Source organism: Castanea sativa, chromosome 1 (genome assembly GCF_040712315.1).
Source record: "Castanea sativa cultivar Marrone di Chiusa Pesio chromosome 1, ASM4071231v1".
Classification (NCBI taxonomy): Eukaryota; Viridiplantae; Streptophyta; class Magnoliopsida; order Fagales; family Fagaceae; genus Castanea; species Castanea sativa.
In genome coordinates this window covers 82,158,428-82,184,885 of record NC_134013.1, presented here as the reverse complement: position 1 = coordinate 82,184,885, position 26,458 = coordinate 82,158,428, and the positions used below count along the sequence as shown (strand labels likewise).

General features: G+C 33.6%; 2 protein-coding genes across 2 annotated transcripts; both read left to right on the top strand.

Annotated features, from left to right (window-relative positions):
- Nucleotides 1-348: 348 nt before the first annotated feature.
- Nucleotides 349-5,771, top strand: LOC142609483 (eukaryotic translation initiation factor-like). Its single transcript, XM_075781079.1, has 8 exons — nt 349-570; nt 769-932; nt 1,647-1,733; nt 2,412-2,497; nt 4,014-4,101; nt 4,205-4,555; nt 4,679-4,900; nt 5,034-5,771. Exons 1-8 carry the CDS (start codon nt 552-554, stop codon nt 5,583-5,585), a joined length of 1,569 nt encoding a protein of 522 aa, XP_075637194.1. The 5' UTR covers nt 349-551; the 3' UTR covers nt 5,586-5,771.
- Nucleotides 5,772-6,392: 621 nt separating this feature from the next.
- LOC142635499 (uncharacterized) lies at nt 6,393-25,972 on the top strand. Its single transcript, XM_075809645.1, has 15 exons — nt 6,393-6,602; nt 6,981-7,144; nt 7,622-7,708; nt 8,373-8,464; nt 17,083-17,167; nt 17,317-17,667; nt 17,791-18,015; nt 18,143-18,692; nt 20,874-21,031; nt 21,679-21,747; nt 22,628-22,719; nt 23,858-23,945; nt 24,063-24,413; nt 24,896-25,141; nt 25,261-25,972. Exons 1-15 carry the CDS (start codon nt 6,584-6,586, stop codon nt 25,834-25,836), a joined length of 3,153 nt encoding a protein of 1,050 aa, XP_075665760.1. The 5' UTR covers nt 6,393-6,583; the 3' UTR covers nt 25,837-25,972.
- The last annotated feature ends 486 nt before the right edge of the window (nt 25,973-26,458 follow it).

The following is a 26,458-nucleotide window of genomic DNA, read 5'->3' as shown; positions in this document are numbered from 1 at the left end:
TGTAAAATTCGGAACCAAACCGACATATATCGTTATCCATGTATCGAATCCCATCCCAAATCTTGTTACCCAACTTTTACCCAATATTCTATTCCTTTTATTTTTTATAAACACCCTATATTCTATTCCATCCCAAACATTGTTACCTAAGTTTATTGTCCCTACTCTCAAAACCTTTACGTCACGTAGTCTGTTGACTCTGCTCATATGTCTTCTAAGATTCTGTTCATATGACTTCACTAAGTAAGTAGTATCTGTTCATAAGACTTTACGTAATGGTTAAGGTTGCAACGCTTTTATTCTTCCCACTTTATTTACTTTCCCATTAATTACTCACACATCCAGTTACAACATATTACATGCCCTTCCTCCATTGCCAGACCTCAAAATCCTAAAATTTCAATTCTGATCTCTCTCTCTCTCTCTCTCTCTCTCTCTTTCTCTCTCTCTCTCTCTCTCTGCAATTACGTGGAGTTCGTGTTCCTATCCGTTGATAACTGACTTCTAACGTACATACTTCTCCCATATATTCTTCCAACATCAGCTACTTCATGGAGCGTGCATTGAGCGGTCAGTACGCATATCAATCCTTTTTACCATATGTTCTATTTTTTGGTTGCTGAGAAATTAAAACAAAAGGAAAAGCACACTAAATGGTTTCAAATTTTTTTTTTTTCGACTTTTTCCCGGGAACCAAACAGATCATTATTACCTACCACCTCACAAATTTATTGATTTTGAGCTGCTCCTTTATGAATATGTTGTCAGCTGGTCTTTCAAGCATCAGTCTCCGACCAAACTCAGGGCTAAAGAAAAATCCAAACGACATCCGAGAAGCGACGACGCAGCAGCGAGAGCTTGATACGTTTCCCGAAGCAGTAGTGGCATCTGATGATGTTAAGCCTCAGTCGGATGTTACTAAGAATAAGATGGTCAGTCATCAATATCTCATACTATAGCTACTATTACATAACTATTATATTATTTGTGAGTTTTTTTAGATTATATACTCTTTATTAGTATTTAGTGAAGCTCTGCATGATTTTTATGAGTTCAGGATAAATCTCGTACACACACTTTCATGCACAATTTCACTATAGGTTGACTATAAATGGTAGATACCAGATACTTTATGCCAACAACTCTTTAGGTAGACCTACCATTTTTTTTTTTTTTTTTTTTTTGTGATTTGTATATTGAATCTAATACAATGTTGTCACGTGTATAACATTTCGTATCGGATCTAATGAACATGGCGCATTGCACCCAAAAGATTGATTAGTTAAGCAAGTCATAAAATTATGGGTAAATTGTAAATTACATCCATAAAGTTTGGAGGTATGTGAATTTTACACCTTAAATTTTTAGAATTTGAAATTTACTACTTGAAGTTGGGAAGTGTTTGAATTTTACACCTAGACGTTTCAGAATTTAAAAGTGTAAAATCCAAACACTCCTAAATTTTAGGGATTAAAATCTAAATATTTTCAAATTTTAAAGGTGTAATTTGCAATTTACTCTAAAAATAAAATGTGAAATTGGTCTATGGGTTGGTTGGGACACTCACTACAGTACAATCTGTTTTCCAGATTTTTTTTTTCATTTAACTTTCTTATTTACTTATATATATATTTTCATTTTTTTAGGTACAATTTGATCAGCCTTCGACAAATAATTCTAAGAACAGTCAGGTGCCCAGAAACCAATTGTCGCCCCCGTTTAGAAGAAAAAAGGTAAATAAACTTTCAGCGTTACTTGATGAAATTACTACGTTCATATATTGAAGTCGAAAATTTAACATTGGGCAACCTCTCAAGATTTAGAGGATATATATATTATCATAGATTCACCTTCTCTTCTTTGATTATAGGCTGAATTGAGACTTATTAGCATGTATTTATGTAGGTGATGCTTGAATGTGAACATGCATGCATGAATATAAGCATGATTGTATCATTTTATATATGCGTGTATAACCCGCTTATGATAGGAAATAAGTTGATATTGATGCCAAGAAGAAGGGGGAAGGGTCAAATCAAGTTGATATTGAATTATTGATGCCAATAATAATTATAAGCTAGTGTTTTAATTTCTTTGCTTACATCCATGATCCATCCCTTACTTCTGATAGGAAATAAACTCTGCTGTACTATATATTAAACAGCTTTAGTATGGGTATTTTTGGTCTTCTGTCTGAATTAAATTTCAAACTTTAATTTTGAAGTTATGAATGTGTCCGAATTAGTTGGATGTCATGTGCATCGGAGGGCATACAATTAATTTTTTTAACTCTTTTTATGGGTGATTTTTACATCAAAATTTTGCCTTTGTGTATTTGCAGCTTTCCCTTGGCATTACTTCAAACACGGTTGAGTTTAATTGTTGTTGTTATTGTTGTTTTAAATTATCAGGGAGGGCCTCTAGTCAAACCCAACTTACCAGCTAAAAGGGGAAATCTCTCTGAATTCGATCGTCTGTTGAAAACAACAGCAGATAGGTGATATATTAAAATATCATAGTTGTGCTGCTTCTACAGGAGTTATGATTCTTGCCTCATGTGTTGATTAGCTCTTTAGTTTCCCTTTGTTATATGAAATTGTGAATAGATCAATAGTTAACGTGGATTGTTGACTCCAAGTTTTAACAATCCAAATCTTGAAATTTCATGATGCTGTCAGAAAAATGCAAGTAGCAGAAAATACAAAATTTGAAAAACGCCAACCAAAAAAATCCACCAAACATGATTGTTGATTCCACACTAGCACACTAGACAAAACTCAATCTCTAATTTTCTCAATAGACAAAAGTTTTCTCTTCTAACTCTTACATACAATAAAAGGCTACATCACCAATTTACAAGGACATCACTCCCCCTACTTCATTTTCTTATCAATATGGGAGTAACACTCTTCATACATGTTAGGGTCATATTTTCTATATAATTGATTAATCATTTGACAAAATGCATTTTACTTGTAATTGGGTAGATTTAAGTTGGGTTTAATATATCAAGTAGTATGTTGTTCAAACATATCAAGTGGTATTATTAAAGACATGGAGATTAAACCAAGAAATGAGTGAAGAAAAGTTGTTTCATTAAATCTCGATACTAGCTCAACAAATGCTGCTATCTAAGATTAATGGAAAAGCTCGACACAAGCTCGATCTACAATTTTAGAAATCTCAGATCTGAAATTCGACCCATGATGACTTGAATGATTATGATTTCTCTTCTTACTGCCCTAATCATATATAAGACTTATTTCAAAAGTCATCATACACGGAAATAGAGACCTAGGACATATATACTATGTGAGAAGCTTCTACATTTGTGCGCCTTAGTGTTTTGTAATCAAGTGTTTCTTGATCTTTAATGTTTATGAAATAAGGAACTTTGCAACCAATAACAATCAATCAAGTTGCTAGAGTTAGTCACATACTGGGATCCGCGTAAAGGAGTTAGTCACAAATTGAAAATTTGTGTAACAAAGGAAAGAAGTCTGTAACATGATCAAGTTCAATTGGGTATTGAAGCAGAGGTTCAACTATAGGTTGGTATATTGGGATAGGCCAGAGTAGTGGTAAGATTCCTCACACTTATAACCCCTTGATTATTGATTAAAAAAATTTTGGAAGTGGTAATCTTAAATTCACCTAATGAGGTTTTTGTCTTGCGAGAGGTTTTCTCCATTTGTCAACAAATCACCATATCTATTTAATTTTCGCTACATTTAGTTTATTTGGTGATTTGTTAGTGTCTTCACGATTTGCAAGTAATTTGACCTAATTAATCAATTTGGGTAATTGAATTAATTAACCAGGGTCAATATTTCTTAGCCGAACAATAGATATATATTAAAATTGCACCTCCTTATTTTTATTTTAACTAATGTAGGATTTCAAGATCAATTAAGAAATCTCTAAATTTTATTCATCTTGTGGCTAGACTTAACAAAATAATTTTTATGCAGGTGAATATGTGATGCTGAATACTATTTTCTATTCCAATGCAGGATAATGAACAAGCATACCCCAACTATGTTTGATCTGCGACAAGATCACCCAATTTACAGTGGAATTAAATCAGCTGAAACCTTAGTGGTTAAACAGCCCCCTCCCTTGTTTATTTTTTATTTTTAAGTTTCATTAATTTACACATTCATTGCCAAATTTAGAAACATGGTTCCTTTGACTTGCAATACAGGGGACTGTTTCACTGATATATAACAAGGCTGTGATGGAACCAGCATATTGTCACGTGTACGCTCTTCTGTGCCGCGATCTTAGTCTACAGCTCCCGCCTTTCCCATCCGATGAACCTGATGGTGAAGTAATTACTTTGAAGAAAGTCCTACTGAATAAATGCCAGGAGACATTTGAGCGTGCTGACGAACTGGGGGAAGAATTAAGCCATATGACTGCTCCGGAGCAAAAGATGGAGCGCCGGGTTAGAGAAAGAATGCTCAAGCTTCGTTTTCTTGGAAACATCCGTTTACTTGGAGAGCTTTATAAGCAGAAGATGGTATCTAAAAAAATCGTTCATCACATTGTTCAGGTTCCATTTGAACTTCCTTTCTCTGTTCTGTGGTTGGAGCCATTCACTGTTCATATATAGCTTTAGTTTAGAATATCTTGCTTGTTATTTATATTGCTCATGTCACTTGTATACGTGAAACAGAAGCTACTAGAACCACCTGAGGAAAATGTGGAAGCTGTATGTCAGTTACTTAACACTATTGGTAAGAAGCTTGACCGCCAAAAATCGCGGGCTTTAACTGATATATACTTTAGCCGATTGAAGGAATTGAGCACAAACCCGCAATTGGCCCCTCGACTGAGTTTCATGATTCGTGACATTCTTGATTTGAGAGAAAACAACTGGGTTCCCAGAGGTGAAGAGGTACAGATACGAATGTCATCTTTGTTTATGAAAGAAAACATTGTGTGATATCATATGTCTGTGCAATGTGCATGCATGGGTTAAGGTTTGGCTTGGATTATCTAACCATCTCTTTACTACCTTGCTTTTCCAGGTGAAACCCAAATTCATCCCTGAAATACACTCAGAATCGCAGAATCAAGGGAACACCAGCCAAGGGAAATTCATCCCCACGATCAAAAAAGCTGCAATGTTGAGTAATCTTCAGAGAAAAACAGTATCTCTTATTGAGGAATATTTCACTATCAGACTTTTGGACGAAGCACTACAGTGCGTCAAGGAACTAAATTTTCCAGATTACCACCCGGAGGTTGTCAAGGAAGCTATTTCCCTCGGACTAGAGAAAAGTCCACCCTGTGTTGAACCAGTTGTGAAGCTTCTTGAGTATCTGTTTGCCGAGAAAGTTCTTGCAGATAGAGACATAGAGCTTGGATGTTTACTTTATGGCTCAATGTTGGATGATGTTAGTCTTGATGTACCCAAAGCACCAAATGGTTTTGGTGAAATTATTGGGAAACTAGTTCTGGCTGGGGTCTTTGATTTTACAGTGGTGAATAAGGTGGTAAAGAAGGTGGAAGATGAGCGGTTGCAGAAAGCTATATTTGATGGAGCAGAGCTGATTGTTAATTCAACTTCGACTGGATAGAGTGTTTTGGAATCACAATTATGCATCTGATGATTACTGATATTTTGTAGAATTGTAAATGAATTGAACCGTTATAAACACAGGTTGAACTTGGTAAAAGTTTGCTTATCTAGATTTTATATAGGCTTTGAGATTGGATTGTGTGAGTTTGTAAAAAAAACTCATCAAATATCAACTTTTATTATTTGTTATTTATCGATAATATAAATTGACAAAATTGATGTACATTACCAAAAAGTACTGTTCCTTAAATTCTCCTCTTAAGAATTGAAAAAGAACAGATTCAGAAGATCTAAAGAAGAGAAAAAGAACAGATCAGGAGAACGCAGGAACTCAAGTGTTAAATACTCTAGTTCTACTTGAATTTTTTTCCACGTCAAATTGCCAACACTTGCAACTTGAGTTGAGGCTCAAGTTCCATATTTGAATTTGAGTTTTAGAATCTCAAGATACTAGGGGTCCGTTTGGTAATGTTATTCTAGAAATGTCGTTTGTATTTTTTGAAAATATATGTGAGTAAAAAAATTTGTAAAAATATATACAATATTGTTTAAATACTGAAAACTGTTATTTAAAATATATTACCAAAGCCTCTAGTCCGTCAAATAGTTTTGCAAAGATAAAACTAAAATGTTACAAAAATAATGTTAAATGCAAAAAAAAATTATCCCAAACCTTGTTACCTAAGTTTATTGTCCCCACTCCTTTATGTCACGAAGTCTGTCGACTGACTCTACTTTAGTCTCTATCATAGGCTATTCGTAATTGTTAAGGTTGCAACGCTTATTATCTGCCCACTTTATTTACTTTCCCATTACTCACACATCCAGTTACAACTTACATGCCCTTCCTCCATAGCCAGACCTCAAGATCCTAAAATTTCAATTCCTCTCTCTCTCTCTCTCTGCAATTTCGTGGAGTTCGTGTTCCTAGCCGTTGATAATTGACTTCCAACGTATATACCTCTCCAATATATTCTTCCAAACATCAGCTACTTCATGGAGCAAGCAATGATCGGTCCGTACACATATCAATCCTTTTTACCATATGTTCTGTTTTTTGGTTGCTGAGAAAACAAAATGAAAAGTACACAAAGCTTTTTTATTTACGTTTGTGCTGTTTTTCTAGTTTCGAAGCATGAAATGAATTTTTTTTTTTTTTTGTCAGTTTCAGCTCAGACAGGAGAGCAAGAATTCTTTCCTTTTTTAAAATAATGTGGTAATTTCTATGAGGTTCAGTTTCTTAAAAAAAAAAAGTCAGGGTTTTAACTTTACAACATAAATGGTTTCATTTGATTTTTATTTTTTCAACTTTTTCCCGGGAACCAAACAGATCATCATTACCTACCACCTCACAAATTTATTGATTTTGAGCTGCTCCTATATATGTTGTCAGCTGGTCTTTCAAGCATCAGTCTCCGACCAAACTCAGGGCTAAAGCAAAATCCAAACGACATCCGAGAAGCGACAACGCAGCAGCGAGAGCTTGATATGTTTCCGGAAGCAGTAGTGGAATCTGATGATGTTACGCCTCAGTTGGATGTTACTAAGAATAAGATGGTATTACATGTTATTTGTGAGTTTTTTCAGATTCTATACACTTTATTAGTATTTAGTGGAACTCTGCATGATTTTTATGCGTTCAGGATAAATCTAGGAAACACACTTTCATACCCAATTCCACTATCGATGGTTGACTATAAAATATAAATGCTGGATACTTTATGCCAACCACTCTTTATATGGACCTACAATATTTTTTTGGTTTTCGGGATTTGTGTACTGAACCTAATACAATGCGCCACATGTTTAACATTTTGTATCGGGTCAATGAACATGACACACTTCACCCAAACGAATGACTTGTTTAGCAAGTTATAAAATTTAAGTGTGAAATTAAATGGTGTATCGGTTGGTTGGGTCCCTAAAGTATATCAACCTGACCGTTATACGTTCTAGGAATCTGTTTTGTTAATGAGTTTGCTGTCAGGTTTGGGATACTCACCATTGTACTTATATATATTCTCATATTTTTAGGCACAATTTGATCAACCTTTGACAAATAATCCGGAAATCAGTCAGGTGCCCAGAAGCCAATTGTTGCCCCCGTTTAGAAGAAAAAAAGTAAATAAACTTTCAGCACTTTACATTACTTCGATGAATTTACTACATTCATATCTTGAAGTCAAATGTTTAACATTGGGCATCCTCTCAGGAATTAAAGAATGGATATATTATCATAGATTCACCTTCTCTTCTTTGATTTCCTGAATTAAGTATTATTAACAAGTATGTGTGTAGGTGATGCTTGAATGTAAACATGCATGAATATAATCATGATTGTATCATTTTATATGTGTGTATAACGCACACTTATGATAGGAAATAAGTTGATATTGATGCCAAGAATATGGGAAACAGGTCAAAATAAGTTGATATTGAATTATTGATGCCAATAATAAGCTAGTGTTTTAATTTCTTTGTTTACATCCATGATCCATCCCTTACTTCTGATAGGAAATAAACTTTGTTATACTATGTATTAAACAGCTTTAGAATGGGTATTTTTGGTCTCGTGTCTGAATTAAATTTCAACCTTTAATTTTGAGCTTATGAATGTGACAGAATTAGTTGGATGTGCGTCGGAGGGCATACAGTTTATCTTTTGCCTCTATTTTTGGATGTTTTTTACATCAAAATTATGCCTTTGTGTATTTGCAGCTTTCCCACGGCATTACTTCAAACACAGGGTTGAGTTTAATTGTTGCTGTTGTTTTTAAATTATCAGGGAGGACCTCTAGTCAAATCTAACTTACCATGGTCAGCTAGAAGGGGAAATCTCTCTGAACACGATCGTGTCTTGAAAACAGCAGCAGATAGGTAATATATTAAAATATCATAGTTGTGATGCTTCTGCAAGATTTATGATTCTTGCCTCATGTGCTGTTTAGTGCTCGGATTTTCGTTTGTTATATGAAGTTATGAATAGATCATTAGTTAACATGGATTGTTGACTCTGAGCTTTGTTAGCCTATTATTAAGTTTTAACAATCCAAATCTTGAAATTTTAAGACGCTATCAGAAAAATGCTCTATGTTCCTGAGACTGAAAACATTCTTTTGTAACAAGGTAAATGCGTAAATTGAAATGATTAGTGAATACTTGTAATGCTTGTTCTCTGCACAGACGTATTTAAATTGCTAATTTCCTCACTAAACAAAATTATGTCTTCCAACTCTCTCACACATAATAAGGGCTAAACCATCACTCTATTTTTACGGATTATACTACCTCTCTACTTTTTTATTATCAACATAGGAGTAACACTCTTAATACATAGGAATATTGCACTTCCTTATTATATTCTTCTAATCAATGTGGGATTCCAAACCCAACTAGAAAACCTCCGAACTTAATCCTTTAATGGACTAGATTTAACGAATCTCCACCTCTAGCCTTGAGAGCTGTCTTTGCTAGTATCCTTTGAGTACCCTCTTTACATCTTCTTTGTCAGTAGGAATGCTCTACCACACGTCCTTAACAAGAGATGATATATATTGAGTTCACACAATGCCTAAACTTCTCATTCAAACTCATTTGCACAACCATTTCATTCATATTGACCACAAATCTTACCCTTTTACATCCATGGTTATTTTTCCTTTGCTGTGTTTTACTCAAAGACTCATCTTTGCATTTTGCTCCACCTTTAACTGTCTCACCAATCAACTTGCTCTAACGGATTTGAACATTTGCTAACTTACAACTCCACCTTTTGTATAATATCCATAGTTCATAGAATACGGCCGATCCAAAGAAATCAAATTTCTTTCATGCCCAGGTACATGTTTCACATTACACAAAATTTTCACTATCCCATCAAACATCTTAACTTTTATATGTGGTCCCTATTCATGCAACATTACATTCTCTTCTATTAGTCAACATTAAAACTTTCATCACAAGTCCAGCACGTGTCAATCCAAACTTTATTCTAACACATATGAAGCAACAAGCAGAATCCAAAACTCCTGATTTTTTAAACTAAATCTATACTTTTACTAACCATCAGAACAGCGCCACAATCTTCATTCTCGCTATTAGTTATAGAATTCATTGCATATGCAAACTTCTTACAATCACAACTTTTCTTGAGCTCTTCTAACTTAGATCTTAGCTTCTTGCATAGATACTAATATTGTCTAATCTCATATATATATATATATATCTCTAAAAACTTAAGAGTAGCATTTATTGTTGCTACACTCTAGTTGAGCTACATCAGCGTTCATGTTATTATTATTTTTCTTTCCAATTTTCCTATAATTTTTATTAACATTTACTTTTTTTTTTTAATATTTACATTTTCTCTAACTTTTCTCTATCCCTTACTTTTTTATCTCTCCACTACCCTCTACCTTAATATCACTTTTCATATCCCCACTACCCTCTACCTTATCTTTTCATCTTCCCACTATCCTTTACCTTAATATCACTCTTCATCTTTCCTTTCATCTTCATTTTTTTTTGTCTTTTCTTATTCACACACTCTTACTATAGATTTGTCATTCTCTCTTCCATTATTTACAAACTTTTCCCTTACAAAAAAGGCTCTCTCTCTCTCTCTCTCTCTCTCTCTCTCTCAATTTTTTGGTGAATTTTTTATTTTTCTTCCATCTTTGCTTTAGGTTGATAATTGTTGTGTTCTTTAATTTTTAATTTTATTACATGTGTTTTTCTTTTATTCTTAGTTTAGGTTGCTTTGAATTCACCTATTTAGTTGTTCTATATATGTTATTTTTGAACCACATGACATTTGTTCTATGAAATTCCTTTTAGACTTGATACTTTATCTTTTCATATGTTTTTTTTTCCTCATGTGCAGTAATTGACTTCTAACAAAAACTATTCTATTTATATATTTAGAAATTTATTTCTTCTTAATTCCAACCATTTAAATTTTGTATGGGCCATGGATTCTGTAACGCCACAAAAATCATAAGCAATAAAATTCTATTTAATCTGAAAAATTCATAAAAATATTAAATAAAATAATCCAGTAACCTAAAAATTTCATCACAAATGTCAGAGCTCTAATCCACCAAAAATTAAAACATCCTCAAAAAAATTCTCCAGTACAATGTTTAATATCATAAAAGTAAAAATAAAATCTTCAGTCCCACAAAATAATTTGTAACTACTGACTTCTAGGAATCTCTACTCCAATAATCCATCTAATGTATCTGTGGGGAGTAAAAGGACTCAAGCAGGCATTTGGACTTTTGGGCTCTAACAAGGAGGGCCAACATGTTCTTGATAAAAGGCCTGTTAAAATTACAAATCGGCCCATGTGCCGAGAGTCCGAGGATACATCCGAGGATGAGTTTCTCCTCGGATAAACCCTAGAGGACTGGGAGTCTCACTAGAATGATCAAGACAAAGCTCCAGGAAGACTGTTGGTTAAAGGGGGGATCCCTGTACCCTTTAGAGGCGCCGGTGGTAGAAAAATATCTTAGGAAAAGGATGTTATCTCCACATTAAAGACCCTGCAACCACTTCCCAAGCCGCATTAATGGGGAAATGACCCTGAACAGTAGGACTGAAACTTCTAGTTACTATTCAAAAGCACTAAGAGAAGAAATATCTAGGGGAAGGGATTTGAGCAACACGTGGATAAAACATCAAGAGAAGAAGTATTTAAAGGGGGTGAAGGCCAAAGAAGAGGGGATCGGTCGGTGACCAAGAAAGAAATTAAGAATTGTAACCTTTAAGAGAGAAAGAGAAATAATACAGAAGTAGTCCTCGGCTTACGTCCGAGGAGGTCCCTTTGCAATTATCATCTACTATTTACAAGTATCTTCACACCTTAGCCTGTTATTAAGTTCTCAGTGCCTCTAAAGTAGATTTTAAACCCACACTCTACAAAATTTCATTGTTTAGGGCTCGTTGGGCCTGAGCCCATAATTGTCTTTGGGTCCAGGTGCAATTGTGCACTTACAGTATCTGTAAGGGGAAATAAAGGGGGTGAGATACCTCAATAAGTGGATTTCACTAACATTGGGGTGTGGGAATAATCTTTAAAAAAAATAATTCTTACAAACAATTCATTACTCATACCTCATCAATATTTTATCATTAAATATTTCATATAAAAGAAATAATAATCTTTATATAGTGAGTCATCATAGTGTATATATATATCGATACCATCACAAACACAATTTCCTAAGCTCTACTCGTGGTCAACGTTTACGCCTCGTTGACAAGGTTGTGTTATCCCCTTTTCTGGGACTGGAACCTCCTTTTCATTCTCTTTCTTGAGGATGATTCCTTTGGAACCTAAAGGTGCACTTCCTTGCTAATGAGCTTTTTTTTTGGATCCTCAATAGTATACTCCCTTGCTAAGGAGCTACCAAATGTGCACTATCCCCTTTTCTGAGACCGTCCCTTGCTAAAGACTAGCTGCAGTATGATTGTCCCTTACTAAGGACTAACACAATACTGAGCTTTTTAATCACGACTTGCCATAGGTTTTCAAAACATATTCAAGATGCTCACATAAATAATTCATTCATAATTCTTAAAATATCAATATATATTCACACATACAAGTTTAAATAAATTTAGGTTGTCTCACATGTTTTTCGTAAAATGAATATTCAACGTGCACATCAAGCATTTATAAAGTATCAATTTATATATAATATCAACATATTTATTTGATATAGAATAGTTTAATAATCAAACACTGTTTTGGAAAAACCCCAAAAATTAGCAAACACCACTTACCTCTTAGTTGCAAAAATAAAGGAAATCAACCTCCCTTGAATCACAACAAATCTGTAGAATTAGGACCTAGCAACACCAAAAATAGGTTCATCAATACACAATTTTTCACTTAAAAATCTATTTTCACGCTTAAACGGTTTTATCTTAGACAAAATTGTTATATCCAAAATCCTCTATTTATTTACTTAACTATCCAATTTAATATTGGAAGCCACGTATAGCCTTAATTTATCCGTCTAGTTGCTTAGCATTCTCATTTGATGCTGCTGGGTATTGACTCTAATATTATATATATACATCAAGTGGGATATCTATTGACTCTAACATTATATATATATATATATATATATATATATATATATATATATATATATTTATATATGTATATATATTCAATCTAACATGGCTCTCATGTACAAGCCTTAATTCATTCATCTAGTTGTCTATTCCCCCATTAAAGCTGCTAGACAAGTTTTAGAAAATAATAAAAGGGTGATAGTTGATTTGGTCAACAATGGAGGGTATATGTGAATACATATTAATACAAACACCCTTATCCCTTTAACATAGTCACAAAGTCCAAGCCTATCACTTTATTTGTTCAATTTCAAAGTCTATGGTGACCATACGACTATATAAACAATTCCTACTGCAATAATCATCATGGTCTGCTAGAGAAGCCAAAACTCCCTTTTAAAAGCTTTAAATCTTCATAGTAAAAAAATTATTATACATATATCTATTCAATCAAATATAGGAAGCCATGTAGAAGCCTTAACTATCAATCTAGTAGCCTATAATTCCCATGATGCCGTTGGACTTGTTTTAGCCAATAACAAAAATGTGATGGTTGATTCGGTCAATAATGGAGGCTGCACTCTTTTCTATTAGTATAGAGATAGTCTAGGTTCATAACAATTTATACATATGACTATTCCAACTTCTTAAATCTAGAGCATTAGAAAATCATACCTGTAGACTCCAACTCAATGCCACAGTGAAAAAAGCAGAGTGCAATAGTCGGCTGAAGCAAAATGAAATACACGTATAACCAAAGAGGAAGAAAGCTAGGGTTTTATTTATTTAATTTTTTTTTAAAGCTTAACAAGGCCCATATATATATATACTTATGTCACCTCACTTGGGCTTCATATTCCAAAGTATATATCTCACTTTTAATATCTTAGGCCCAGATCAATTTAATCAATTTAATTGTAGGCCTCTTTTATAATTTAAGTATAATAATGAAATTGGTATAAAAAAAATACGGGGTGTTACAGATTCTATTGAGCAATTAATATAAAAAATAAAATAAAAGTAAAATAAATTCTATAATAATTTGCTTTATAGGAATCAACTCCTCTAAATTATACATTGTTCCATAAAATTAGTGTGAGAGAAACTAATGTTTGGTCTGTTTATGTAACTAATGTTTCTAATCTTTTGAAAATTTGTGGAGCATATACCCTACTAATTAGGCCATCTAAATCATTTGAATTAAAAATCAACTGTAACATTAGGAACAAAGGGTTCATGATGCATTTATGTTCTCCTCATAGCGTAATAAATCTAAATAGTTGAATAGTATTGTTGTTTAATTTACCACTACTTCATATTTTTTCCTGAAAGGTACATACTATCGATCGTAACACTGATGGTCTGTTTGAATACCGCTTATTGCTAAAAACTGAAAAATTGAAAACATTGTAGCAAAATAATTTTTAAATGTGTGAATAGTACCGTAGAACCCAATTTTAAAGTAAAATTTGCTGAATTCCGTACTTGTGGGTCCCATGAACAGTGAACGGGACCCACACCAAAAACGTAGATGCGCGTTTGCTTTCCTTTTCAGTTCAATCCAAACCCATCCCAAATGGATATTTCAAAGTTCATTTTCATGATTACTTTGCTATGTGGTGAGTTAAAACACTGTTAGGTAATGATGTACGTTAGATTGTATATGTAGCCTCTTGACTTGCAAATGGTAAGTACTGATTTATGTTAAGTTTTTGTTATTGGTATTCTTTAGAGCTATAATGGTTTATAGGTCTAATGAGACTTCATTAATTTATGCGAGACTTCAATTTCACCCGAATGACAAATAATAAAATAAGACAATTCATGTTTAGCTTTCAGGCTTATTCTTTTTTATTATTTTAAAAATGCTTAACTTATTGGTAATCACCAATTCATTTTGTTAACTCAAGATCATAAAGTAACTTTAATTTAGTTATATGGATAGGGTTTATCATTTTTCTTGTTGCAAAAAAAAAAAAAAATCAAGCTAATATCAATAACACTACTATAATTGGCCATTTAGATTTAGCCATATCCTCGATATCATTAAATTATTAATATTTTCTGTTTAATTTTAAAAAAATTAAACATATGATGTTTTAATCAAATACAAATAAATAAAAATTTCCTTATAAAATCATACTAATTTTTTTTAACATTTACATATTCTTCAACATTTCTCATTCCTTTCACATTTTCATCCCTCTACTACCATCTACCTTAATATCACTCTTCATCTTTCCTTTTATCTTCATTTATTTTGTTTCTTCTTATTCTTATCCTCTTACTATAAATTTTTCATTATCTTTTCTATTCTATATTTCCATGCATAATTTTCCCTCACAAGAAAAAGGTTATGTCTCTCTCTCAATTTTTTGGTGATTTTTTTTTCTTGCATCTCTGCTTTAGGTTATTAATTTTTTGTATTTTTAAGAACTCTATTTTGAGTTGATGCAATTTAGCTGTGTTTTAATTTTTTTTTTTTCTTTTTTGTTCTCTCTGATTGTTGAATGTTATCCTATTGCATTATAAAGAATATAATATTATTTTATTACATAACATGATTTGAATAATTTTACCATATAAGAATTTTACATAAGTTACATAGACAAAAGTAAAACAATAATATATATATATATATATGAGATAGCTCTAAAAAAATTATCACGCACAATGCGTGGGTATGCGACTAATAATAATAATAAAATATTATACATCATCTATATCATTCTTCAGTCTAGAATTTGATATTTGCTTCTCCCTATAAGTCTTCCCGCATGACATACTACTATCATGACTTGAATAAGATTTCACCATAAATGCCTCATAGTCAAAATTGTTTATTCTTATTGAGCATCTTGATCTATAAAGAACTATTGTAACCTCTTCTAACTTTAGTGTTTCCTTGCCAACCAACAGTATAGTCACTAGGCAATCATAAGAAGGAGAGAGTGAAGTTAGAAGTAACAAGGCCAGATCTTGCTCCTCAATTTCCATGCTTGAAAATTGAGTAGTCAATCTACGAAAAGCATTCAAGTGATCCCTAATATTGGTATCTTACTCCATATTAAATTGATACAACTCTTTTTTCAAGTTTCCTTGCTTGGAGTCAGCACCAAGGAAACTACAAGGAGCCAGCACCTAGGATGGATCTGGAGTCATCACCAGACCAAAGAGAGACCAAACATCCATTTTTCTCATTCATCAAAATATCAACTATCCCTTCAATGAGTACAAGTGATTGCTTATAAAGGATTGCCAAGCTCTAGTTCTAATTGGCGTAGGAAACCTAATTGCCTTATTACAAAAATAACCCTGCTTCCAAATCAAATACTAATAGCTTAGTATACTACTAAGACCTAAAACATAAAAATACAATTAACTTGCCCACATAAATAATACTAAATAAAAATCTTCTTGCGCCTCTAGCATAAACTAACTATTTGTAAGCAACTTTGAAACATATATCTTCTCTAATTTTTCCATAATTAGTGGGAAAGAAGTCTCGGTCAATATGTTATAGCTTATCTCTAGAGCTTCTCAAACAGATAGTACCTATTACCTTCTTCTCAATCTCTTCTCCTTCATCATAGAAAGATTTCTTTGCTTTCCATATAATTCGTTATTTAATTAATCCTTATTGTGCTAGGATGTCTTCTCCAATCTCAAAACTTTGTGCTTGCAATCTCCTAAATGCCTAAGTAATAGCTCTTATCCCAATTTGTAGTGAAGACACGCAAAACAATATGAAGGCAAGTAGCAAAAGAAAGAAAAATTTATATGGTTTGGCAAACCAATTTATTGTGAAAACACACAAAACAATAAGAGGCAAGTAAGAGAGGATACAAAATTTGACAAACGCCAACCAAAAAATCCACCAAACAATCTTGTTGATTTCACGTTAGCACACCAGACAAAACTCAGTCTCTGATTTTCTCAATAGACAGTTTTCTCTTCTAACTCCTACATACATAGAAAAGGCTACATCACCAGTTTACAAAGACTATCGCACCCCCTACTTCATTTTCTTATCAATATGGGAGTAGCACTCTTCATATATAGTAATATTGCGCCTCCTTATTTTTCTTTTAACTAATGTAGGATTTAAAGTCAATTAGGACATCTCTCAAATTTATTCATCTCGTGGGCTAGACTAAACAAAATCATGTTTAAAATATTACTGCAGCATAGTTTAAGTTTATCATAGAGTGCGACCATATTGGTGTACTTCTTTTGTCTTTTTATATAAGTGATTGAACTGGGTTAGTTTCAAATGGTTGTAACCTTTCCTAAGATAAAGAGAATTAATGAGGATGATGCATTTGCTATATGATTAAATGTATCATTGCATTTAATTATAAAAGATGCAGGTGAATAGGCGATGCTGAATACAATTTTCTAATCCAATGCAGGATAATGAACAAGCAGACCCCAACTAAGTTTGATCTGCGACATCACCCAATTTACAGTCGAATTAAATCAGTTGAAACCTTGAAGGTTAAACATCCCCTCAATCTTCTCTTCTTTTTTCTTTTTTCTTTTTTCTTTTTTCTTTTTTCTTTTTTCTTTTTTCTTTTTTAAGTTTCATTAATTTGCACATCCATAAGCCAAATTTAGAAACATTGTTCCTTTGACTTGCAATACAGTGGACTATTTCACTAATACATAACAAAGCTGTGATGGAACCGGCATATTGTCCCATGTACGCTCTTCTGTGTAGTGATCTCAATGAACAGCTCCCACCTTTTGCATCTGATAAACCTGATGGTAGTCTAATTACTTTCAAGAGAGTCCTACTGAATTTCTGCCAGGTGACATTTGAGTGTGCTGACAAACTGAGTGAAGAATTAAGGCATATGACTGCTCCGGAGCAAAAGATAGAGCGTAGGGTTAGAGAAAGAATGCTCAAGCTTCATTTTCTTGGAAACATCCGTTTACTTGGAGAGCTTTATAAGCAGAAGATGGTACCTGAAAAAATCATTCATCACATTGTTCAGGTTCCATTTGAACTTCCTTTCTCTGTTCTGTGGTTCAAGCAATTCACTGTTCATATATAGCTCTAGTTTAGAATATCTTGCTTGTTATTCATATTGCTCATGTCACTTGTATACGTGAAACAGAAGCTTCTAGATACACCTGAGGAAAACGAGGAAGCTATATGTCAGTTACTTAACACTGTTGGTAAGGAGCTTGATCTCCAAAATAAATCGCGGGCTTTAACTGATATATACTTTAGCCGATTGAAGGAACTGAGCACAAACCCGCAATTGGCCCCTCGACTGAGTTTCATGATTCGTAACATTCTTGATTTGAGAGAAAACAACTGGGTTCCCAGAGGTGAAGAGGTACAGATACAAATGTCATCTTTGTTTATGAAAGAAAACATTGTGTGATATCATATGTCTGTGCAATGTGCATGCAGGGGTTTGGCTTGGATTATCTAACCATCTCTTTACTACCTTGCTTTTCCAGGTGAAACCCAAATTCATCCCTGAAATACACTCAGAATCGCAGAATCAAGGGAACACCAGCCAAGGGAAATTCATCCCCACGATCAAAAAAGCTGCAATGTTGAGTAATCTTCAGAGAAGAACAGTCTCTCTTATTGAGGAATATTTCACTATCAGACTTTTGGACGAAGCGCTACAGTGCGTCAAGGAACTAAATTTTCCAGATTACCACCCGGAGGTTGTCAAGGAAGCTATTTCCCTCGGACTAGAGAAAAGTCCACCCTGTGTTGAACCAGTTGTGAAGCTTCTTGAGTATCTGTTTGCCGAGAAAGTTCTTGCAGATAGAGACATAGAGCTTGGATGTTTACTTTATGGTTCAATGTTGGATGATGTTAGTCTTGATGTACCCAAAGCACCAAATGGTTTTGGTGAAATTATTGGGAAACTAGTTCTGGCTGGGGTCTTTGATTTTACAGTGGTGAATAAGGTGGTAAAGAAGGTGGAAGATGAGCGGTTGCAAAAAGCTATATTTGATGGAGCAGAGCTGATTGTTAATTCAACTTCGACTGGATAGAGTGTTTTGGAATCACAATTATGCATCTGATGATGACTGATATTTTGTAGAATTGTAAATGAGTTTACTGTTATAAACACAGGTTGAACTTGGTAAAAAGTTTGTTTATCTAGATTTTATATAGGCTTTTAAGATTGGATTGTGTGAGTTTGTAAATAAACTCATCAAATATCAACTTTTATTATTTGTTTTTTTTATGGATATTATAAATAGTCTATATTGTGCTAAAAAATAATATATAATTTTTAATAATAAGTCTATAATAAGAAGACTTAATCTGAAGCAGAGTTTGCAACACTGCCACTAGCAGTAGGGTTAAAAGAATCACCCTTTTTTTAACTTTTGTTTACACACAAGCCGGCAAAGTCTCTAACTATGAGGACAAGAACACAGGTTGGAGATTGATTTATTTGACCCTTTTGATTTCAATTTTGCTTTGGTTTGTTGTCTGTGAGTGGGATAGAGAATGTTTCAGCTGTGGGAGATATTTATTAGCATATAATATTTTATGATAAAATTTGTAGTAGTTATAGTATTTTTAATTTTTATTTGGACTTATTTATAGCCTAAATTTGGGGCTTTCTTGAAACCCTGGGGGCCAAAATGGCCAATTAGCCATAGATGCTGAAGAATATAGTTAGTAGTTAAGGTTTACAAACTATATTTTTTACTAGCATCTCGAGTCTTAGAGGGTCGATTTTGGGGCTATAAATCGAGTCTTTAATGCTCGATTTTTATGGTCTGATTCTGTCCGATGTGGCATTTTTTCCACGTGGCGACTACTTGAAAATCGAGTCTCTAAGACTCGATTTACAAGCCAAAAAAAATTTTCTCTAAGTCCATCCATTCCCAGAGCAAAACCCACCGCCAAAAAAAAAAAAAAAAAAAAAGCCCACCTGGGTCGCGCTGCCTGGGTGGCAACCCAGGTGGGTTTTTTTTTTTTTTTTTTGTGGTGGGTTTTGCTCTGGTCTGGGAAGGGATGAAGAAAAGTTTTTTTTGCTTGTAAATCGAGTCTTAGAGACTCGATTTCCAAGTAGTCGCCACGTGGAAAAAATGCCACATCAGACAGAATTAGACCATAAAAATCGAGCATTAAAAACTCGATTTATAGACCAAAATCGACTCTCTAAGAGTCGAGATGTTACTATTATATATACTTTCAAACCAATGCCTACTAACTATATTCTTTAGCATCTATGGCTAATTGCCCATTTTGGCCAACCCTGGGCAATCGCTTCACTTACCCCATAGGTAGAGCCGGCGTTGCGAAAGAGGAGTATGACGAAATGAGAGGAGAGATAAATAAAAACCAATAACATATCATCGTAGCTAGGTACTACATTTTTGCTATAACACCTCTGATGTAATCTATTTTTTGGCATTGGGAGTGTTAAAATAGCTATTTAAGTGGGTTTTACAAATTCCAACATTCAATAATGTGAATGTCCTTACTTAAGTTTATTGTCCCCACTCTAAAAACTTTATGTCACGTAGTCTGTTGATTCTGTTCATATGACTTGACTTTGTAAATAGTATCTGTTCTTAAAGACTTTACGTAATGGTGAAGGTTGCAGTGCTTTTTATCTTCTCACTTATTTACTTTCCCATTACTCACACATCCATACCCAGACCTCAAAATCCTAAAATTTCAATTCTGATCTCTCTCATCAATTTAGTGGAGTTCGTGTTTCTAGCCATTGATCACTGACTTCCAACGTATATACCTCTCCCATATATTCTTCCAACATCATCTACTTCATGGAGCAAGCATTGATCGGTCCGTACACATCAATCCTTTTTTACTATATGTTCTATTGTTTGGTTGATGAGAAAATGAGCGAAACGAAAGGAATAGTACGCAAAGCTTTTGCATTTTATTTTATTTTATCTACGGTTTGTGATGTTTTTAATTTCAAAGCATGAAATGAAAATTGTTTTGTCAATTTCAGCTCAGACAGGAGAGCAAGAATTGTTTCCTTTTTTAAATAATGTGGTAATGTCCATGAGGTTCAGTTTCTGAAATAAAATATCTGGGTTTTAACTTTAAGACATTAATTAAATAGTTTCATTCGATTTTTTTTTTTTAAACATTTTCCCGGGAACCAAACATATCATTAATTACCTACTACCTCATAAATTTATTGATTTTTGAGTTTATCCTTCCTATATATGTTGTCAGCTGGTCTTTCAAGCATGAGTCTCCGTCCAAACTCAGAGCTAAAGCAAAATCCAAACGACATCCGAGAAGCAACAACGCAGCAGCGAGAGCTAGATATGTTTCCGGAATTATTGGCATCTGATGTTAAGCCTCACTCGGATGTTACTAAGAATAAGATGGTCAGTACTCATCTTCATCAAATCTCATACTAACTAGTATTACATAACTATTATTAGTGGGTCTTTTAGATTATATACTCTTAAATAGTGAAACTCCGCGGGATTTTGTGATCAGGTCCCTAAGAATACCCTTCAAAAAAACAACCTCCTAGGCTTTCATACCCCATTTCATAAGAGTAAAGCTAAGCTCCAATGCGCTGAAGCCAACACTATGCGAACATATAATAAAAATAGGACACATGTTCGTATTGATGCTTTCTGGTCACTAATTTTGATATGGACCTATTATTATTTTTCTCGTACATGACTTGGATTTAGTATCCAGTATGCTAGACCCAATTATATGACACCACTTGCCATATGTCTCATATTAGATTTCATGAACAGGGCATTTTTTTTCCTCGCCACTTACATGATCCACCAGTTTACCAAGTTATAAAATTTAGTGTTAAATTGGTGTATTGGTTGGTTGGGTCTTTTAAGTAGGAAATTTACGTTCTAGGAATCTTTTACTTTTTGTTAATGAGTTTACTGTCACGATCGGGGTACACACTGTAGTGTCGGTTGGTTGGTTCCGTAACTTTCTTACTTGCACTTCTCAACAAAAGAAAAATCTTATTTACTTACATATATTCTCATTTTTTTAGGTACAATTTAATCAGCATTTGACAAATAATCCGGAGACCAGAAACCGACGGATGCCTAGAAGAAAAAAAGTAAATAAACTTTCATCACTTCACATTACTTTAGTACCAGTTTATTTAGCTTTTTGTTGATTGTTTTTATTGAAAATGTGCTGAGATATACTTGAACTTTGTGAAAAATTAGAAAGAATAAGATTTTAAAAAGTTGTACATAAAAGCTAAAAGTTTATCACTAGAGGCAGACGGATTACCGTGTGATTCTGTGTTGGAGAATTGCTTAAAAAAAAAATTGCCTTTTGTCTAGACATTATTTTTTTTTTGCAAATAATCTAACTTATTTTAACTTTTTTGTGTAACACATTTAACATAAAAATGATCAAAAATTGTATTTTTTGATAAACACTATGCAAATAAGTTGTCGAAAATAAGCAAAATCTAAACACACTCATAAAATTACTACATTTATATCCTGAAGTCAAAAGTTTAATATTGTAGCCGTTACTAAGTCTATACTGAGATTGGGCAACCTCTCAAGTATGAAGATTTAAAGGATAGATATATTATCATAGATTCACTTTCTCTTCTTTGATTGGCTGAATTGAGACTATGCATGTATGTATGTAGGTCATGCTGTAAACATGCATGAATATAAGCATGATTAATTGGATCTTTTTAACTTTGCTTACATCCTTCCCTTACTTCTGATAGGAAATAGACTCTGTTATACTGTATATAAAATAGCTTTAGAATGGATACTTTTGGTCTTGTGTCTAAATGAAATTTCAACATTTAATTTTGAAAGTATGTATGAATGTCAGAATCAGCAATTTATCCTTTGCCTCTTTTTCTGGGCAATTTTTACATCAAAATTATGCCTTTGGGTATTTGTAGCTTTCCCTTGGCTTTACTTTGAATACTTGAGTTTAATTGTTGCTGCTGTTTTAATTATCAGGGAGGACCTCAACAAAAATCTGACTTACCATGGTCAGCTAGAAAGGAAAATCTCTCTGAAAACGAACGTATCTTGAAAACAGCAGCAGATAGGTAATATATTAAAATATCATAGTTGTGCTGCTTCTGCAGGATGTATGATTCTTACATCATGTGCTGATTAGCTCTTTGATTTCCCTTTGTTGTATGAAATTATGAATAGATCAATAGTTAACGTGGATTGTTGACTCTGAGTGTGCGTTTGAATGCCGCTTATTTTGCTAAAAACTGAAAACTTATTGTTGAAAACACTGGAGCAAAATAGTTTTTATTGCTCAAATTTACTGTTCACCTGTTTTTAGCACTTGGCTGGTCCATGAACAGTGTCATGGACCAGCCAAAAAACACGACTTAGAAAAACGCAAACACAATAAGCCTTACACAAACGCACCCTGAGCCTTGTTAGCCTTTTCAAGTTTTAACTTTTAACAATAATCCAACTCTTGAAATTTCTAGATGCTGTCAGAAAATGGCTCTATCAGACTAAACCATCACTCTATTTATAGGGATTATCCAACCTCTCTACCTTATTAGCGTCAATGTGGGATTAATAGTACTCTTAAATTCTTAATATATAGGAATATTGCACCTCCATGTTATTCTTTTAGCTAATGTGGGATTGCAAAACTAACTAGAAAACCTCCAAATTTATTCCTTTCATGGATTAGACTTAACAAACCTCCACCTCCATCCCTTGAATCGTCTTTTGTAAAGACTCTTTACTAGTACTGTCCTTAACAAGAGATGCAATGTACAAGGCAAGTTTTAAATGATTGTAACTGTTAAATTACCAATCGTTCCAAAAGCTCTTAGGATATGATAAATTTGATCATTTAACCGCACAATTTTAACATAACCTTTCCTTAGATAGGATAAAATTGATGTTGATGATGCATTTGCTATTGCCTATATGATTAGAAGAATTGTTGCATTCTTATATCCTTACTTTTTGTTAGCTGCCGCTGTTGACCTTGACACTTGTTTCAAAACAGTAAAGATAACTTATATCATAATAATCTGGAACCTAATGACAGCATTGTTTAATGTCATACGGTGATTCCTTTTTATTATCAGTGACTTGCACATCCCCCACCAAAGAAAAACCCCAACTCAAATGCATAGCCTTGGTTTTAAAGCATTTAGTTATAAAAGATGCAGGTGATGCTGAATACTAATTTCTATTCCGTTGCAGGATACTGAACAAGCATACCCCAGCTAAGTTTGATCGGCTACAGGATCACCCAGTTTACAGTGCAATTAATTCAGCAGAAACCTTAGTGGTTAAGCTTTTTTTTTTTTCCTTAAGTTTCATTAATTAACACATCCAAATGCCACATTTTAGAAACATTGTTCTTGTTTACCTTTAGGTGAAAATTTTCCTTTGACTTGCAATGCAGGGGACTGTCACACTGATATATAACAAGGCTGTGACAGAACCTGCATATTGTCCCATGTACGCTCTCCTGTGTTCTGATCTTAATCAAAAGCTCCCGCGTTTCCCATCTGATGAACCTGATGGTAGAGGCATAACTGTCACGCGAGTCATAGTGAATAAATGCCAGGAGACATTTGAGGGTGTTGACGAACTGACAAAAGAATTACGGCGTATGACTGCTTCAGAGCAAACAATGGGTCGTAGGGTTAGAGAAAGAATGCTCAAGTGTCGTTTTCTTGGAAACATTCAGTTAATTGGAGAGCTCTTGAAGCAGAAGATAATGGTTGAAAGGATTGTTCATAATGTTGTTCAGGTTACTCATTCCGACTCCCTCTATCTTGTTAGAAATAATTGGACCCGATATTAGTCGAGTTCCAAGTCTATTAAGACGTCTAAACCCGATATTAGTCGAGGTCCAATGGTACTCTTAAAAAAGAATTGTCCAAATTGGTAAAATGAAAATTTTAAGGTTCCATTATGGAATTTGATAAAAGATGAATTTTATTTTATGATAAGATAGAATTTTTAAGAGTTTACTATATATACATTTTTTAATATAAACTTTATAGATAAGCAACAAATATATATTAAAAATGTAATTGGTAAAAAAATTCTGTCATGGATGTAGGCTGAACCATGTTAAATCCATTATGTGTTTTCTCTCTGCCTTCTTTATTTTCTTTCTAAATGTAATATTTTTCTATACAATTGGCTTATGCCATATATTGTTGAAATATATTGTAAATATATTGATTGTTATTTATATGGCTCATGGTTACTTGTGTACGTGAACAGGAGCTTCTTGGACCAGCTGATAGCAAGTTTCAACCCAATGAAGAAAATGTTGAAGCCTTATGCCAGTTATTAATCACTGTTGGTAAGCAGTTTGATGAGAGCTCAACATCACGCTGTAAAAATGATGAGTACTTTAGGCAGTTGAATGATATGAGCACCGGCACGCAACTGGCCCCACTACTGAGGTTCATGATTCGTGATCTGCTCGATTTGAGAGCAAACAATTGGGTTGCCAGGCCTGAAGAGGTGCACATAGCTAATTTCTTATATATACAAAACTTGTGTCCATAAACTTCGATTTGCTTCTTGTTGTACTGATTTGTAAATGTATAACAATCCCTTTTCTGTATCTTTATTTTTTGCAGGTAAAAGCCAAAAAAATCACTGAAAAATACTCAGAATCACAGAATCTAGTGGATACCAGCCCAGGTGGCTTCCTCCCCATGACCAAAACAACCGCAAGGTTGAATAAACTTCAGAGAAAAACAGTCTATCTTCTTGAGGAATATTTCATTGTCAGGCTTTTGGACGAAGCGCTTAAGTGTGTGAAGGAACTAAATTCTCCAGCTTACCACCCTGAGGTTGTCAAGGAAGCTATTTCCCTTGGACTAGAGAAAAGTCCGCCATGTGCTGAACCAGTTGCGAAGCTTCTTGAGTATCTGTTTGCTGAGAAAGTTCTTGCAGATGGAGACATAGAGCTTGGATGTTTACTTTATGGCTCAGTGTTGGATGATGTTAGTCTTGATGTACCCAAAGCACCAAATGGTTTTGGTGAAATTATTGGGAAACTAGTTTTGGCTGGGGTCTTGGATTTTACAGTGGTGAATAAGGTGGTCATGAAGGTGGAAGATGAGCGGTTGCAAAAAACTGTATCTGGTGCAGCAGTGCGGATTGCTAATTCCACTCCTGGACAGAGTGTTTTGGAATCACAATATGAGTGATATTTTAGTAGAATGTTAAATGACTCAAGATGTTATATAGACTTAAGATTGAACTGTGTAAACTGTAAGTTTATAATAGGTTGATAAAATATCTACTTATTAATTGTTATTTATAGATAATACAGATAGTTTATTTTATAGTAAAAAATAGTATATATTTTTTAATAATATAAGGTTGATGAATTTAATTTTTATAAATTATTAGTATAGGTTTGTGGGTGAAAAAAAAATGTAGTTGTAGTGTTCATTATATATGAAAAAAATAATAAGTTAATTATGTAGCTCATAAACAAGCTCAAACTAGTTTAGACAAAAAAAAATGAATCAAACTTGAACATGTTATATTTTTATTTTGGTAATTAACTTGAGTTCAACTCATATTCAAAATAAAATTAAATAAGCAATTCTAAACATATAATATATGGTTACACTTAGTTCATTTACAGCCTTACTAGTAAGTAGCCCTAATGTAATACTTATTAGTATATGTACATTGAGGTGACAATTTTGTCTGCCATTGAGGGCTTGACCTCCCTTGCCCCATCCCAAATTACATTGTAGTGGAGAAGGTTGGTGTAATATTATATTTTTATGGATTAATGAACGATGAAAAATGCTTTCC